The following is a 17359-nucleotide window of genomic DNA, read 5'->3' as shown; positions in this document are numbered from 1 at the left end:
TCAAGCTTGAAAGGACAGTGACCAAAAAAAGGCTGAAGACCTTACTAAGCTATTCTCCATCCACACTTGCACACCCACACTTGACACTGTCCCATCAATATTTGACATTCATTTCGAGTCATGTTTTTTGAGATCCTTTTGCCAATAACATCTTCTCTCTTTCTGCTTCAAGTTGCTCAGTCAAAATAATCTGTTCTCCCAAAAGACGAATGTTTTCTTTTTTCCGATTTTGTCTCTCAATGTCTCTGATCACTCCATCATGAAGCCTCTAAAAACGTAAGAAAGAGATTTCAGTAACACCTTGTACAGGGGGTTCCCATCCTCGTGCCATTCAATCTGAATAACAGTGCTACTAAAATACACTGAAAACTTTCAGACTCCAAACACCCAATTTCTCTTTCACCTTTCTGTATAAATGTAAAATGTGACGAACCATCAGATTAATTTGGTAGTGTGCTCCACCAGTGCTATTACTAAATGACTTCTTACCGTATCTTAAGAAATTCCTAAACATTCAGTATAGAAACTTAATGGGAAATAACATGAATTTAAAACGAAAAGACGCTCCTGTGTTGAACTTTAAAAGTTTAATTGATACTCAATGCTTTGAAAGATTCGGTGAGATTTACTATAGTAACTCTATGAACTACTTTCCTGTTAGCAATTATCCTCACTGAATAATCAACACCAAAGAAAAAAAAAAAGTTACTGAAATTTAAATAATCAAGATGCAAAAAAGGAAAGAACTTCGCTTTTCCTAGAGTGTAAAGAGAAGAAGTAAAAATTATACAGAATTACTAACCAATTACATAACTGAGAGAGACAGGAAAAATACAATTCTACTACCAGAGAAAAAAATAAAGGCCCATCAGTGGTAGTTACTTTGATAAGCACTGAAGACAGGTAGAAAATTCCAGAATATGGACCTGGCACCTAAGGTGAGACTTTTTAAAGCAAAAATCCAGTCATTACTAACAACCGCCATTTTATAGTTTTTAGGTCACAAAATAAATTTTTTTTTTTAAACAGAGGCCTTGTGAGGTAGAATTAACGGGGGTGGGACCCAGGGCCTGGGGTTTTTTTGGTTGTTGTTTTTTTTTTTAAATTATCAGGTCTATTTTGAAAACTCACAAAGTACCTACTTGCTAAACCTCCTCCAAGCCTAGCGTTTCATTCGCTCTTACAGAGGATTTGGGAATTTAAGACTCCTGGAACAGACAATACAACTAAAACCAGCTTTTTGGAACACTGCTCCTTGGCCAGATCTCCGGAGACATTTGACTCCTCCCTCTCCAGCTCTTTGGTCCTGTGCTCCTTACACCACGACACACCCACCCACGTGCCCACCCCGTCCCCCAAAGCACACACCATCGCCTGGGATCATTCTTTCCCCACAAGCCTCTGAGATCCCACCCTTCCTTTCTCAGACTTCAGCATACGGCTTGGGAGTTTGCTCTCCTGCCACCATCTGCTATCCTCCTCCAGGTTTCAATATATGCTGATTGCCTGTGACTTCCACTTAACTACCTTACTAACCACCAAGATCTCTTCACCATTACTCAAGTAGCACTACTCGTTTTGCTGTGTTCCTGTAAGGATGAATGTCAGTGCCTGGTATGTGGTAGATAGTCAAAAAATGACAGAAAACTACAGTTTTTATTTCTTGCTTCCTTGAACCTTCCAACATACCCACCATGCCAATCATTTGTTTTCCTCCTTCCCAGGCTAGAAAGAAAGTCCACGGTGAATGACTGGTTGTAAAATAAACAGAGGCTATTCTGGTCAATCTTTTCTTCACCTAACTTCCAAATATCTAAATCTTTCTGCAGTGATACTCAACCCAGTCTGCATGTTAGAATTCCCTGGGTAGCTTTTAGAACATACCTAAGCCGGATCCCCATCTCTAAGAGATTCTGATTTAAGAGGTCTGGAGTAGGTTATATTGTAAAAACTTCCCAGGAACATGAGATGTGTAGCTAGTTACAGAACCAAGTTCTCACCCACCCTACCCAATACTCTTTGAAAATCCCTGCCTTCACTGACCTCAGAGCTAAATGGGACACACCATCCCTACTCCATCTCAAATTTCTTTTGATCACCCTCATTTTCTTTCACTTCTTAGAAGAGGAACTCTCCTGCCCCTGTTCCAAAAACTACCCTCCTCAGAAGCCATACTTTATTCCCAAATCTCTAACCTCTTTCATGCCCTGGCATGATTCATCCCAATACCCCCTCCCCCAAATTCTTACACCTTTCTCTGATTGCCACAGACTGTGAAAAACGAGGACAAAGACCTCATCTGTTTCATCTCTGTATACCAAGCACACTGCTCAGCCCAATGCAAGATAAGACCGTTTACTAGTTCATCCAGTTCATTACCTCCACCCTCGACAAACTAGGCTCAACCCTAACACACGCGCTGACCTAGTTGCCTCTCACACTCAACGTTCAGCACCACTGTGAATCACATAAGACTCCAGAACGCCTATCCTTCCTTTTTTGTTTCCCAACGTGCCTAGTGTGGTGCCTGACACACACGGATCGGTCATTAAACATGTGCCAACTAGAGTAAAGAAAACAGGAACTGAGAGGCACAGAATGGACGGCCGGTTTACCCATCAGTAAGTCACGGTTACTTCCAGAAATACAAGTACTGAAAAAAAGAAAATATGGAGGCCGGTATCTCTAGTTCCCAGAATCTGGTTTCCATAGCAAACTGCTCCTTAAAAGACACACACACACACACACACACACACACACACACACACACACACAAGCAAAAAAAAAAAAAAAAAAAGCATCCACCAAATTACCTTGGCCAAAGGCACGGAAAGTGGATGCAGGGAAGCCTCCTTAATTCTGGGATAAAATCTCGCTAGCACTGAAACACATTAGAATTGAGCCTCAACCTTGGGCCTGGGGTTGGGGAGAGGCCGACAACTTGCCGAGTGCACCCCACGCAAATCCCTTCCCCGCCTCGACTTTGCAGCGGCCCAGGTGAAACGCTGAAAGTCCGTGTCACCGCACGCTGGCGGTGACTTCGTAACGGGACCGCCGACCACGCCGCAGGCGAGGCTTAGCAAGAGCCAGGCGGCTGCGGCGCCGAGGGCCGAGGCTCCCAGGCGCCGGCCAGGACCGGGTCGGCCGGGGCCTCCCGGTGCACGCGGCCGCGGGGACTGCGGCGCCCAGGACCCGGCGGGCGGCGGCCAGGCCGCAGTCGCGAGAGCGCGGGAGAGCTGGGTCGCGCCGCGGCGGAGCCCACGAAGGAGGGAAAGACGAGGCGCAGCGTAGAAACACGCGGAGAGATACCGGAGGGCCCGAGGTCGCTGTCGCCGCGGCCACCGCGCGGGCCCCGGAAGAGGCGATCACGTGACACCGACCTGCCGGTCTTGCCGCTGCTTTAGATGCACGCCGGCCACGGTGGCCGCCGTCAGCACCACCGAGAGGCCCAGCACCGCCTTCGAGCTCCTCGACATCCCCGCGCCGGCCACTGCGGCCTCCTCCCACCCGCCCGGGGCCCGGGGCCGTAGCCGAGCGGTTCTCCGCTCGTGCGGGTCAGGCTCGACCGCTCGAGCGCAGAGCCCAGGCCTCCGGGTGCACCGCCCGCCGCGCCAGGCGCGAGCAGTCGAGAGCCGAGCGGCGTCTCTGCTCCGCGGAAAACGTGGCTGCGGTTACGGTCCTGGGACAGGAGCGCCTCTTTCCCTCCTGCCGACCCTGGCGCGCGCGCGCGCGCGCGCACGCACGCACACACACACACACACACACACACACACACACACACACACCCTCCTGCACACACACACACACACACACACCCTCCTGCCGACCCTGGCGCGCGCGCGCACACAGACACACACACACACACACACCCTCCTGCCGACCCTGGCGCGCGCGCGCGCACACACACACACACACACACACACACACACACACACCTGTCCCCTCTGAGCGCGATGGTGACCCGGGTCCTTTGCTCCATACCACCTTCACCAAACGCAGCCTCATTGCCCCTGTGGAGGGGCAGGTGCCACCAGAAGATGGAGTTCTTGCTTGAAGATTCATAATTAAATGTTGCAGACACTGTCACCTGTTTTCATCTTGATGCTGTGTGCCGGCTGGTCAGGCTCTGATTTTTCTTAGAACCGAAAGCCTTCTAGTTAAAGAGCATGCTAACTGAGCAGCGACGCCTCGTTGCCTCCAGAGAGGAAAACCCCTGGTCAACTTGTTTCCCGTGTAGTCTTTAAGAGATCACCTTTATATCTTTGGAACCTCAGTTCTCACACCAATAAGACAGGATTCCTGATTCCCACATAACTAGGAAAATGAATGCATGAATGATAGAATGGGTCAGGCGTTGTGCAAGGCATCATTTTCACTTTTCCTTATGGTAGAAAGAAGTTTGGTTTTCCAGAAACTGTAAAGTATCTGATAGAGCACACAATGAAGAGTATTCCTGTTACGTCATTCTTTCCCACTGGAATTCACGGGGAGCAAGCGTCTTCCTGTGGAAACAGCTATGGATAATGTTGATCAGGGCCAGGTCTTGATGAGCAACACCCAAGGCTTCTCCATCATTCATTTCCGTAGTGCTTTGATCTTCCAGTTTCTGTTATTTAAGTGTAAATGGCATGCAGTGATTATTGTTCTTAAGAAATGTAATAAAATAAAAAATTTAAATACTCTTCAAATCGCATTTTGTCCACAGTATTTTTCTCAGTCATTGGAGGATGTACCATTGAATTGGAAAACTGGGTTCCACCCTCAATAGATCTTGGAGTTAGAAGAACTTTAATTCAAGATATATTTGTATTCTTTTCTAATAGAAAAAAAAAACTATATCAGACTGCTTTTTACTTGTGGCGGAGTCCAGATATTTTTCTCTGTGAGTCAGTGAGCCTTCAGCAGAGCTACATGGCCTTAGAATTTGTCAGAGTTAGATGGCCTTTTATTCTATTGTGACTGATTTTCCAATTTGTCTTCTTTAAATGTAGTTTCTTCTACTTTTAAAAATCCTTTATGTGTTAACAGTGTCCAATAAAAAAGTGGATTATCTGTTTAAATATTTATGACCCTCGGCAGGGTATTTTGTGTGATTACTGTCACATAAATGACTGAAATGTGAGAGAATGACTGCAGACTCCTATATCCAATAATCACACACACAAAAAAAGACAGGGAGACAGTTGACAAGTAGCAGTTGTTATGGACTGCATGTTTGTGTCCCCTCCTAAAACTCTTATGTTGAAAGCCTAACCCCCTAGTGGGGTGGTATAGGAGATGGGGCCTTTGGGAGGTAGTTAGGTTTAGATAAGGTCATGAAGGTAGAGTCCCCAGGATGGGTTAGTGTCCTTATAAGAAGAACAAGAGACTAGAGCTTGATCTCCACCATGTGAGCACATAGCAAGAAGATGGCCGTCTGCAAACCAGGAAGGGCCCTCATTGGAGCCCAACCAGGCTGGCACCCTGATCTCAGACTTCCCAGGCTCCACAACTGACAAATCTCTGTTGTCTAAGCCATAGTCTTTGGTATTTTTGTTATAGCAGCCCAAGCTAAGACAGCAATGAGCTGTTCCCCAAAGTTAAGTATGGGTGTGGATTCTTGCTCCAGAGTATCACCTAATATAGAAGATTCAAGACCAGTTCTCTGTCAGAATCTGCCAGTAACTCTCCTCCAGGAGCCAGGTGCTGATTGGTCTTCAATTCCTCACTCTCTTTTTCTCAATGGTAAATCATCACTTACGCCAACTAAATGGAAAAGTCCTGCTTAACCATTGGAGAATCTTGGTAAGAGGTGCTCCTGAAATAATCACAGAGGTAAGTAGAGGCAGAGCTCCTACTACAAGGTAGAAGGCATAAAATTGAGACCCACCCACCTACAGGGAGGGTTAAAGAGACCACTTCATAATGTTGGCACTTAGCACATTAATGTGCTGCGTGCATTTCAAAGCTGTTCATCCCTTTACCAGCATCTATTTCCTCCACCCCCTGCTCCGACTATTCTACTCTCTGCTTCTATGACTTTGACTTTTTTAGGTTCCACATATAAGTGAGAGCATACAGTATTGTCTTTCTGTGTCTGGCTTATTTCACTTAGCATGATACCCTCCAAGTTCATCCATATTGTTGCCAATGGATCTCCTTTCTTTTTCATGGCAGAATAATATTCGTGTGTGTGTGTGTGTGTGTGTGTGTGTGTGTGACATATTCTTTGTCCATTCATCTGTCAGGGGACGCTTACAGTGTTTCCATATCTTGGCTATTTTGAGTAATGCTGCAACTAACATGGGACTATAGATAACTCCTCAAAATCCTGATTTTATTTCCTTTGGATGCATACCCAGAAGTGCAATTGCTGAATCACATGGTAGTTCTATTTTTAATTTCTTAAGGAATCTGCATACTGTTTTTCGTAGTGGCTGCACCAATTTATATTCCTACCAACAGTGTACAAGGCTGTACCAATTTATATTCCTACCTCCTTTACTCCACATCCTCACCAACCCTTGTTACTTCTTGTCTTTTTGATGACAGCCATTCTAACAGGTGTAAGGTGATACCTCTTTATGGTTATAATTTGTGTTTTCCTGACAATTAGCGATGTCGAGCACCTTTTCATCTACCTGTTGACCATTTCAGTTATAAAAACGAATGAGTTCTGGAGATCTAATGTACAGCACGGTGACTATAGTGAATCATACTGTGCTGTATACTTGAAATTTGCTAATAGAATGGATTCTAAGTCTTCTCACCATACACCAAAAAGCTAACAGTTTGAAGTAATGGATGTGTTAATGAGCTTGACTGCGGTCATTGTTTCACAAGGTGTAGGTGTATCGAATCATCACCTTGTACACCATAAATATAAACAATTTTTATTTGTAAATTATGCCTCAATAAAGTTAGGGAAAAAAATAAATTGTAGGAAGATTTTTAAAGCACCAAGAAGAAAAAAATAAATTATACCTGCACATATACACACACGAAAAGAAAAGACTAGAAGTACTGATACATGCCACAACATGGATGAACCTTGAAACCTTGAAAACAGTATGCTAAGTAAAAGAAGCACAAAAGACCAGCTACGGTATGATTCTATGTATATAAAGTGTCCAGAATAGGCAAATCCATAGAAACAGAAAGTAGATTACTGTTTACCAAGGGCTGGGGGATTTGGGACATGGGCAGTGACTGTGAATGAGTTTCTTTTTGGGGGTAAAGAAAATGTTCTAGAATTAGATCATGGGGATGGGTGCACAACTCTGACTCTACTAAAAGCCAATGATTGGGCACTCTAAAGGGTAAATTTTAGGGTATATTAATTATTTCACTGAAGCTATTAGAAGAAGGTGGGGAAAAAAGCTGTTTATATGTATCAACTCATTTCATCTTCACAATAACCCTACAAAATGGGTGCTGGGCATTTCCCATTTTACAGGTGAGGAAACTGAGGCACAGAGCAGTATGTAACTTGCCCAGAGCCCACAGCCAGAAAGTTACAGAGCAAATTAATTGGTTTTTAATCTTGTCTTCAAAGACATAAAAGATTAAATTTGCCTTGTTTAAAGTTTAAAACAGAGAACACACATCTTCTGTTGAGAGATACAAGGAGAATGAGTGTATCTAGAATCTTCCAATCCCATATTTGAGCTATTTACAAAATGGGAGGAGAGAGCTAGGCAAGAGAGGGAGGAGAGGAAAGAGGGAGGAAGATAGGACTAGGCACCTGATGGGAGAGGGAAGAGAGAGAGAAACAAGAGAACAGAAAAACCAACAGGAACCCTCCATAGGTTCTGGGACAATAGCATTCACCTCCCTGGAATGTTCACTGGAAAATGGACTTCTGAGAGGTGTGCCCCATTCATGCGGCCCCTGGGAATTCTGGTTTGGGGTCTTCCATTCCTCCCTTTGATAGGAGAGCCTTGCAGCATCCAGCAGAATATTGTTCTCAGAAGATGATCTCTCTGAGCGAGGCTCTGCAGGAACAAGCAGGTGGGAAGCTGGGATTCTGGCTTCACTTGGGGGTCGATCCCTTACCTTTGGGGCCTCAGTTTCCTCCTCTGAACTAGGGGGACAATTATATGTCTGCTACCTCCTTGGCTTTCTGGTTGAGACAAGGAACTAGTATCATGGCTACACCAAAGCCAGGCCGGTGGTGATAATGCAAGTTGGAGCATCCCCGCCAGGGAGCCTTAGGATGGGAACCCCTGGGCCCTGGGGGGAGGGGGAGGGCTCCTGTCACTATTGCTGCTGGGAGTGGCCCTGAATCCTTGCTTCACATAGTTAGGAAATATCTCTCAGTTTGCAGCTGAGTGGGCCTTCCATGGACATCTGAGCGGGGGCAGCAGTGAGGCCTCTCCCTGAGCTTACCCAAATCATGGATGCGTTTCATCGTTTCTAGATACTTGGTGTGACTGAGTTCTTTTGGATTCAAAATCCAGTCACATTATCAGAAAAAAAGTCAACATTACCGTTGTTAATGGAAGAAAAGAGCTATTAGAGCCTTTACATAAAATTTTGACTGCTTGGGGTGCCTGGGTGGCTCCGTCGGTTAAGAATCTGCCTTGCATTCAGGCCATGATCCCAGGGTCCTGGGATCCAGCCCTGAACTGGGCTCTCTGCTCAGCAGGGAGTCTGCCTCTCCCTCTGCCCCTCCCCCTGCTTCTGCTCTCTCTCTCTCAAATAAATTTTAAAAATCTTTAAAAAAAAAGTCTTGATCAGGATTTATGTGCAGACATTTTATTTTTCATTTTCATTTTTCTTTCTTTTTTTTTTTTTAGTAATCTCTACACCCAACGTGGGGGTTGAACTCACGCATCCCAGATCAAGAGCCGTACCTTCTTCTGACTGAGCCAGCCAGGCGCCCCTCTGTGCAGATTTAAACATAAAACTTGGTATAGAAAAGACACAGAGAAACAAGCTGTAGTTTTTCATTAAAAAAAAATCACAGAGGTGTTATCAGGAAAGTTTACATGGATTCAATATTTAAATCTGCCCCAACACTTTGTTTTTATTTTTCTTCCCCCCAATTATAGAGTACCATAGATTTTTTTTTTGTTTTTATCTTTATTTTTTTAAGGATATATAAAAAGACAATGTAAATAATGATCATCTGTGAAGTTGCATTTAAGAGTCTCATGATCCCAGCCGGCTATACAAATATCCCTTTTTTATGTATATCAGGATGGGACAAAGATTTGGAAACATGGCGAGTTTAACACAATTTGTTTTGTGGGCCAGAACTTCGAACCTCACGTCTCTGCCCTTCTCCTAGTGTCCGGGTATCCTGAGATCACATGAGCTCCCACCCCTCTCAACTTCGGACTGACCCAGATGTGTCGCGAATGACCACAGCAGTGCTGTCACCACAGGGGGACAATGGTGCTCCATTCACAACTCCTGTCCCTTCAATGTGGGTTTTCATGGGAGCTGAAAACGGGGCCAGTGGTGACATTAAAACAGGAAGTCTCAGAAGCACGTCTGCTCAAACTCAGGTGTACTGGAAGCTTCTGGGCTTCAGGGTCCCTCACCCTTGCTGACTTGTTTCCCACCCTTGGAGTCCATTTGAAATTGACTGCTTGTGTGATCATTCTTCCTCTGTAAAATTCCTGGAGACACAACCACTGCCATCAGCCTGAGCTTAATTTCTAAGACAAAAATATAAATCTGACCTTCTTAAAAACCTCTATGGCTCTGCATTCCTAAGGAATGAAGCCCCATACTGCCCTCTGCCCTCCTCTCCAGACTTTTCTAAGGAAGAGAAGACATCAAAAAGAATACAGTTGGAAATCAGGGGCTTGGAGAAGAACCAAGAAATGAAAACTAAGTCGGGGGAGTACAGTCATCTCCCTATGTTTGAACAATGTGGTCACACAATGCTTGTTCTGCCTTAACTCGTACAAGGGCGGGATTTGAAAAAAAAAAAAAAAAACCTTCACCACCCAGTGTGTCATTTGGCTTATGTTTTGTGGGCTTGAATCGTGGCCAAGTCTTTGCAGCTATTATGGGAGAGCTGGGTTTCCAAGTCACTTCTGTTTTAGGGAATATTAATCATCAGTACTCTAGTGGGTGATATTAATAAGAAGGCATAGGTTTAAAGTGGGATAGACGGTAGGCACGAATGGAGCAGGTGAGGGCAGATGCCTAAGGCTATGGATGAGAAGGCTGTATGGGGCAGGTCTCTGAGAGAAAGAGGAGGCAGCGAGGGGGCCGGTTTGTTTAGGAAGAAGGTGAAGGGTGTCAGCTGAATTGGCACCAGTGTCCAACCTTTGCGTCAATGTTCCAATCTCAACACCAAGTGATTGAGGGAACATCACATCACATGATGCCCTGTAAAGCACCCTTATGACTATTTAAAAAGCGAACATGGGGGCGCCTGGGTGGCGCAGTCGTTAGACGTCTGCCTTCGGCTCAGGGCGTGATCCCGGACATCTGGGATCGAGCCCCACATCAGACTCTTCTGCTGGGAGCCTGCTTCCTCCTCTCCCACTCCCCCTGCTTGTGTTCCCTCTCTTGCTGGCTGTTTCTCTGTGAAATAAATAAATAAATAAATAAATAAATAAATAAATAAATAAATAAATAGCGAACATGGAGCCCTGCCTTGTGTACGGCCCTGGGGGGGAGTATAATAGGGCCCCATCATCTTCAGGTTTAGGTTCTAAAAGTCAGCCCTCAGCATGGAAAGCAAAAATCACAGTTGAAACTGCCCTTGAAAATCTCTTAGGAAGGTGATGTGTTGGAGACAATAGGCTTCATCTCAGTAAATCCGACAGTTTTACGTCTGGCCGTGAAATTGATTGCTGTGAATTCAGTGGACAATCTTTTTAATTTATTTGGAATTCTGTGTAGGAGATTTGTCCCTTCTCTCCCATTTAGTAATGCGTTCAATCATTTATTTATATCAGCATGGACTCACACATACTTGTCTTATACTTTGGTTTATAACACAGCATTCCTTTATCTTGTGGCTCAAATAGTTCCAGCTTTGGCTACTGGGAGCTCTTCCAGTTGGCTCCTGTACCCTTTGACACATCCCCACCAATGTGGGTTTTTCTTTTTTTCCTACTTGCTTACTTTCTGGCTTACAAGAGACTCCAGCATCATTTGTTGAAAAGACTCCTCTCCCCCAGCATCATTTGTTGTGAACCTCACACCCTTGTTAAAAATTAGTGACCATATACTTGAAGGGTTACTTCTGGGCTCTCTATTCTATCCCATTGGTCTGTATGTCTGTCCTTATGCCAGACAGAAAAACACTGTTTTGATTATTGTAGGTTTGTAATAAGTTTTGAAATCAAATCTGAGTCCTTCAACTTTGATATTTTTCAAGATTGCTTTGGCAATTTGGGGTCCCTTGAGATTGCCTATGACTGTTAGGATTGGTGTTTCTAGTTCTGCAAGGAATACCACTTGGATTTTGATAGGGATTGCATAGGATCTGTAGGTCACTCAGGGGAGTACTGTTACCTTAGCAGTGCTAAGTCTTCCAATTCATTAGGAAATGCTTTTCCATTTACTTATATCTTTCTTTAATTTGGGGGGGGGTAATATTTTGAGTTTCCAGTATACAAGTCTTTCTCCTCCATTGTTAAATTCATTCCCAAGTATTTAATTATTTTCGAGGCTGTTTTAAACAGAATTGTTTTCTTATTTCCATTCTTGGATTGTTCATTGTTCATGAATAGAAATGCATTCCTTTCTTGGATTGTTCATTGTTCATGTATAGAAGTGCAGCTGGGGGTGCCTGGGTGACTCAGTCAGTTAAGCATCCGGCTCTTGATTTTGGCTCAGGTCATGATCTTGGGGTCCTAAGATCAAGCCCCACATGGGGCTCCATGCTCAGTGGGGAGTCTGCTTGAGATTCTGTCCCTCCTTCTCCCTCTGCCCCCACCCACTTATGCTCCCTCTCTCTCTCTCAAATAAATAAGTCTTTTAAAAAATGCAGGTGAGGGACACCTGGGTGGCTCAGGTGGTTAAGCATCTGCTTCAGCTCAGGTCATGATCCCAAGGTCCTGGGATCGAGCCCCATATCGTGTTCCTTGCTCAGTGGAGAGCCTGCTTCTCCCTCTGCCTGCCACTCCCCCTGTTTGTGCCCTCTCTCTTTCTCTCTCTGACAAATAAGTAAATAAATAAAATCTTTTTTAAAAATGCAGGTGATTTTTGTACATTGACCTTGTATCTTGCAACTTTGCCGAATTTTTTAGCTCTGTTCTATTGTGTATGGACTCTTTAGGGGTGTTTGCATATAATAGCATATTATCTGTAAATAGAGATAATTTCACTTCTTCCTTTCCAATATAGATGCCTTTTCTTTTTCTTGCCTGGTTGCCCTGGCTAGGACTTCAGTACTATGTTGAGCAGAAGTGGCAAAAGTGGGCATCCTTGCCCTTAGGGGAAAAGTCTTTCACCATTGGGGATGATGTTAGCCATTGGTTTTTCATATATGGCCTTTCTCATGTTGAGGAAGCATCCTTCCATTCCTAGTTTATTAAGTGTGGGGTTTTTTATCAAAAGCTTTTTCTGTAACAACCAAGATGATTATGTGGATTTCTCCTTCATTTTGTTAATGTGATGCGTTACACTGATTGATTTTTGTATGTTGACCCAGGCTTGCATTCCAGGAATAAATCCTACTTGGTCAAGATGGATAATCTTTTTAATATGCGATGAATTTGGTATGCTGGTATGTTTTTTTTTAAACAAATCCAACTTTTTATTTGCATGGCCAATTATCCTTTGTACTCATTTGTAGTATTTTACTGGGGATTTTTCCATCAATATTCATCAGGGATATTGGTGTATAAATTTCTTTTCTTATAGTGTCTTTGCCTGTTTTTGGTATCAGGGTAATGCTGGTCTCACAGAATGAGTTAGATAGTATTTCCTCTTCTTCAGTTTTTAAAAGAGTTGGGGAAGGATTGGTGTTGATTCTTTAAATATCTGGTAGAATTTGCCAGTGAAGTGTTCCGACCCAGGACATTGTTTTGTTAGGAGGTTTTGGGTTACTGATTCAATCTCAATAATATAGGCATATTAGGATTTTCTATTTCTTCATGATTCAGTTTTGTTAGATTGTTTCTAGAAATTTGTCCATTTCATCTAGGTTTTCCTGTCTATTGGCATATAAACATTCATAGTATTCTCTTGCAATCATTTTTATATCCATAAAATTTATAATAATGTCCACATTTCCATTTCTAATTTTGATAATGTGAGTCTTTTGTATCTTTTTTTCCCCCAATCAATTGAACTAAAAGTTTGTCTAGGGGCACCTGGCTGGCTCAGTCGGTGGAACATGCAACTCTCATATCAGGTTGTAAGTTCGAGCCCCATGTTGGGCATAGAGATTACTTAAAATAAAATCTTAAAAAAAAAAAAAAGTTTGTCTATTTCATTGATCTTTTTGAAGAATTAACTTTTAGCTTTACTGATTTTTTCTGTTTTTTTCCTATTGTTTTTCTAATCTCTATTTCATTTCTATCTCTGCTTTAATTTCGATTACTTCCTTCTCTCTGTTATATTTAGGTTTAGTTTACTCTCCTTTTCAGTGTGAGGTTAGGTTATTGATCTGAGATATGTCTTCTTTTTCAATGTATGCACTTACCGCTATAAATTTCCCTCTTAGCACTGTTTTCACTGAATCCCATACATTTTGCTATGTTGTGTCTTTGTTTTCATTTGTTTCAAGGTATTTTCTAATTTTTTCTCTTGTGATTTCTCCTTCTACCCATTGTTTATTTAAGAGCACTCTGTTGGGCCCCTGGATGGCTCAGTCAGATAAGTGTCTGCCTTTGGCTCAGATCATGATCTCAGGGTCCTGGAATCAAGCCCCGCATTGGGCTCTCCGCTGGGCAGTGAGTCTGCTTCTCTCTCTTTCTCTCTGTCCCTCCCCCCTTCTCTCAAATAAATAAAATCGTTAAAAAAATAAAAGCATGCTGTTTATTTTTTCTTTTTTCAAGTTTTTATTTAAATTCCAGTTAATTAACACACAGTGTAATATTAGTTTCAGGTGTGGAATTTAGTGTAAAAGCATGCCGATTAATTTACACATATCTGTGACTTTTCCAGTTTTCCTTCTGTCATTGATTTCTTGCTTCATTCCATCATGATCAGAAAACATATTTTGATATTAATCCCTTAAAATGCATTAAGATTTGTTTTTTAGCCTAACATATGGTCTTTCTGGAAAGTATTCAGGAAGTCAGCTGAGAAAAATGTATATGCTGCTGTTAGGAGGAGTATTCTGTATATGTCTGGTTTATGGCGTTGTTAAAGTCCTCTATTTCCTTATTGATTGTTTATCATTGTTGAACATAGTATGTGGAAGTCTTCTTCTATTATTACAGAAATGTCTATTTCTCCCTGCAATTCTGCCAACATTTCCTTCTTATATTTTGACGTTCTAATATTTAGTGTGCGTATATTTATAACTGTTATATCTTCTTGGTGAAATGACCTTTTTATCAACATATTATGTGCTTCTTTATCTCTTATAACAGTTTTTTACTTAAATTCTGTCTTGTCTGATATTAATGTAGCCACCCCTGCTCTCTTTTGGTTACTGTTTACATGGAATTTTTTTCCCATTGTTTCTCTTTCAATTTATTCTGCATCTTTAGTTCTAAAGATGTTATAGACAGCGTATAGTTTGATCATGTTTTTTAATTCATTCTGCCAATCTATGCCTTTTGATTGGAGAGTTTAATCTGTTTCATTTAAAGTAATCACTGATAGGGGGCACCTGGCTGGCTTAGTGGGTAGAACATGTGACTCTTGATCCCGGGGTTGTAAGTTCAAGCCCCATGTTGGGTGTGGAGATTACTTAAAAATAAAATCTTTTAAAAAAGTGAAGTAATTACTGATAAAGAAGGACTTACTTCTGCCATTTTGCTATTCATTTTCTGTGGGTCTTATAACTTTTTTGTCCTTCATTTCTTCCATTACTATCTTCTTTTGTGTTTAGTTGATTTTTTGGCAATGACATATTTTTATGTCCTTTTCATTTACTTTGATGTATATCTACAGATATTTTTTGTGGCACCCGGGGGATTACATATATCATCTTATAGTTATTACTATCTAATTTGAATTGATACCACTTAACCCAATTTCACTCAAAAATTCTACTCCTCTAAAGCTCTACTCTCTTCTTTATGTTCTCATGTCTTGATGTCACAAATTACATCTTTATGTAATTTTGTACACGCTGACACAATTATTTTTGTGCATTTGTCTTTTAAATCCTGCAGCAAATAAAAATTGGAGTTACAAACAGTATTGCAATTATAAAATGTAAAATGTTTAAGTTTAATATAATGATAAAATATGAAATATTATCATATGATATGGATTTTATGTTTATTCATGTATTTACCTTTACAACAGAACTTTCTCACCATTGAGGAAGTGGTTTTTTCTTGATTGTTTGCTTGGTTGCTGAAAACCTTTTGTTGGTTTCTAGAGCTCCAACAATGCTTATTCAGACAGCTTTTTGTTGTTTTCTCAATGTTCCTGTGGATGGATGAATGAGGTTCCTGAAGTAAGAAGTGAAATTCCCAAGGTAGGGCTTTCTAGTCCACCATTTTACCCATGTCACTTCCTTCATTTCCTTTTTTGTCTCATTATAGCTTACTTAATCTTGTGGAGCTCTAATTTGTGTTCTTGAGCTTTCTTTGTTGAATGTTTTAAGTCATGGCAATATGCATGGCCAAATTTTTGCCTACTCCTAGGTGACATTTTTCTGGCAAGAGCTCTTCATCTACCATTTTTTCTGTTATTTTTCTCCTTTTTTTTTTTTAAGATTTATTTATTTATTTTGAAAGAGAGGGACAGAGCACAAGCATGTGCAGGGGGAGGGGCAGAGGCAGAGAATCTTTCAAGCAGACTCCCCGCTGAGTGAGGAGCCTGCCATAGGGCTCATAGGGCTTAATCTCACAACCCATAAGATCATGACCTGAACTGAAACCAAGAGTCAGACACTCAACCGACTGAGCCACCCAGGTGCCCCTCTCCTTTGTTTCCTTGTGGGTATCTGTATACATCCTTTACCATTTCTTCTTCTTCTGTAATTATTATTATCATTGTTATTATCATTCAATCTTTGAAGGAAGTGAGTTCTTTTTTTTTTTAAAGATTTTCTTTATTTATTTGACATAGCAGGAGAGCACAAGGAGGGGGAGTGGCAGAGGGAGAGGGAGAAGCAGGCTCCCTGCTGAGCAGGGAGAGCCCGATGTGGGGCTCCATCCCAGGACCCTGGGATCATGACCTGAGCCAAAGGCAGTCACTTAACTAACTGAGCCACCCAGGTGCCCCAGGAAGTGAGTTCTCTATGGTTCTATTTGCAGGAGAAATGTATGGGAGAAGGATTAGGACATAATATAAGACATCAAGAATTCTACTCACGACATAGGGTTCATGGTTAGTGAATTATTTTAGCCTTTACCTCTCCTCAACCAACCAAGACCAACTCTGCTCACAATCAAGAATCTCTCTTCATCCCCTCATCCTCCCCAGCCTCACAGAAGGATTGAGTCTACAAATAAGAATTCTCTGGTGATTTCTTATTCAGCCCTGCCTTCACTCTTCATTCATTCACTCCTTAATTCAACAAATATTTTTTATTGAAGTATAATTGACATACAATATTTCAGATGTATATTAATATTTTTATACACCATGAAATGATCCCCATGATAATTCTAGTTTTCATATGTCACCTTACAAAGTTATTACAATATTATTAACTATATTTCCCATGCTGTACATTACATCTCCATGACATTTATTTTATAAATGCAAGTTTGTCCCTCTTAATCCCTTTCACCTATTTTGCTTCCCACCCCCCAACCTGTAATCGATTTGTTTCCTGTATCTTTGAGTCTAAATTCATTCAATGAATATTTATTTGGTGACTACTAAGTGTCAGGTACTGTTTTAGGTACTTGAGATATATGCATACAAACAAAACTGATAAATATCTAACCTTAAGGAATTCTTGTGGAGAAAACAGATAATGCAAATATACATTGATAGCTTGTATTGTATGTTGGAAAGTGATAAGAAAAGCTGAGCAGGGTGGGAAAACTAGGAGTGCCAGTGGGGAGAAGAAGTCTGATTACAATTACAGACATGATGATCAGTGTTGGTTTCACTGATAATGTGATATTGAGCAAAGATGGGCAGAAGCTGACAGAGGAACTCTGTGGGCCTCTGGGAGAAGAGTGTCCTAGACAGAGGGAATAGCAGGTGCAAAGGCTCTGAGGAGGGGCCATGCCTGACAGCATAACAATGAGGGCAGTGTGGCTAGGGTGGAATGGTCAGGGTCGAGAATGATAAGAGAGGGGATCAGAAAGGTAATGGTGGG

General features: G+C 42.0%; 1 protein-coding gene across 1 annotated transcript; it reads right to left on the bottom strand.

The window, feature by feature from the left end:
• Positions 1–118: 118 nt before the first annotated feature.
• On the bottom strand, positions 119–3588 carry PET117 (PET117 cytochrome c oxidase chaperone). Its single transcript, XM_045809543.2, has 2 exons — positions 3381–3588; positions 119–268 (listed from the first exon to the last, which is right to left on the bottom strand). Exons 1-2 carry the CDS (start codon positions 3474–3476, stop codon positions 119–121), a joined length of 246 nt encoding a protein of 81 aa, XP_045665499.1. The 5' UTR covers positions 3477–3588.
• Between the last annotated feature and the right edge of the window lie 13771 nt (positions 3589–17359).

The sequence above is a fragment of the Ursus americanus genome, chromosome 22 (assembly GCF_024610735.1).
Source record: "Ursus americanus isolate L20-20 chromosome 22, mUrsAme1.1.p, whole genome shotgun sequence".
Lineage (NCBI taxonomy): Eukaryota > Metazoa > Chordata > Mammalia > Carnivora > Ursidae > Ursus > Ursus americanus.
The sequence above is the reverse complement of the archived record's forward strand: the minus strand, read 5'-3'. Positions and strand labels throughout refer to the sequence as shown.

Coding starts and splice junctions, on each gene's coding strand:
- PET117 (XM_045809543.2), bottom strand. CDS start 3,476: ATGTCGAGGAGCTCGAAGGCGGTGCTGGGCCTCTCGGTGGTGCTGACG. Junction 269..3,380: donor AGCAGCGGCAAGACCGGCAG/GTCGGTGTCACG, acceptor TTACGTTTTTAG/AGGCTTCATGATGGAGTGAT.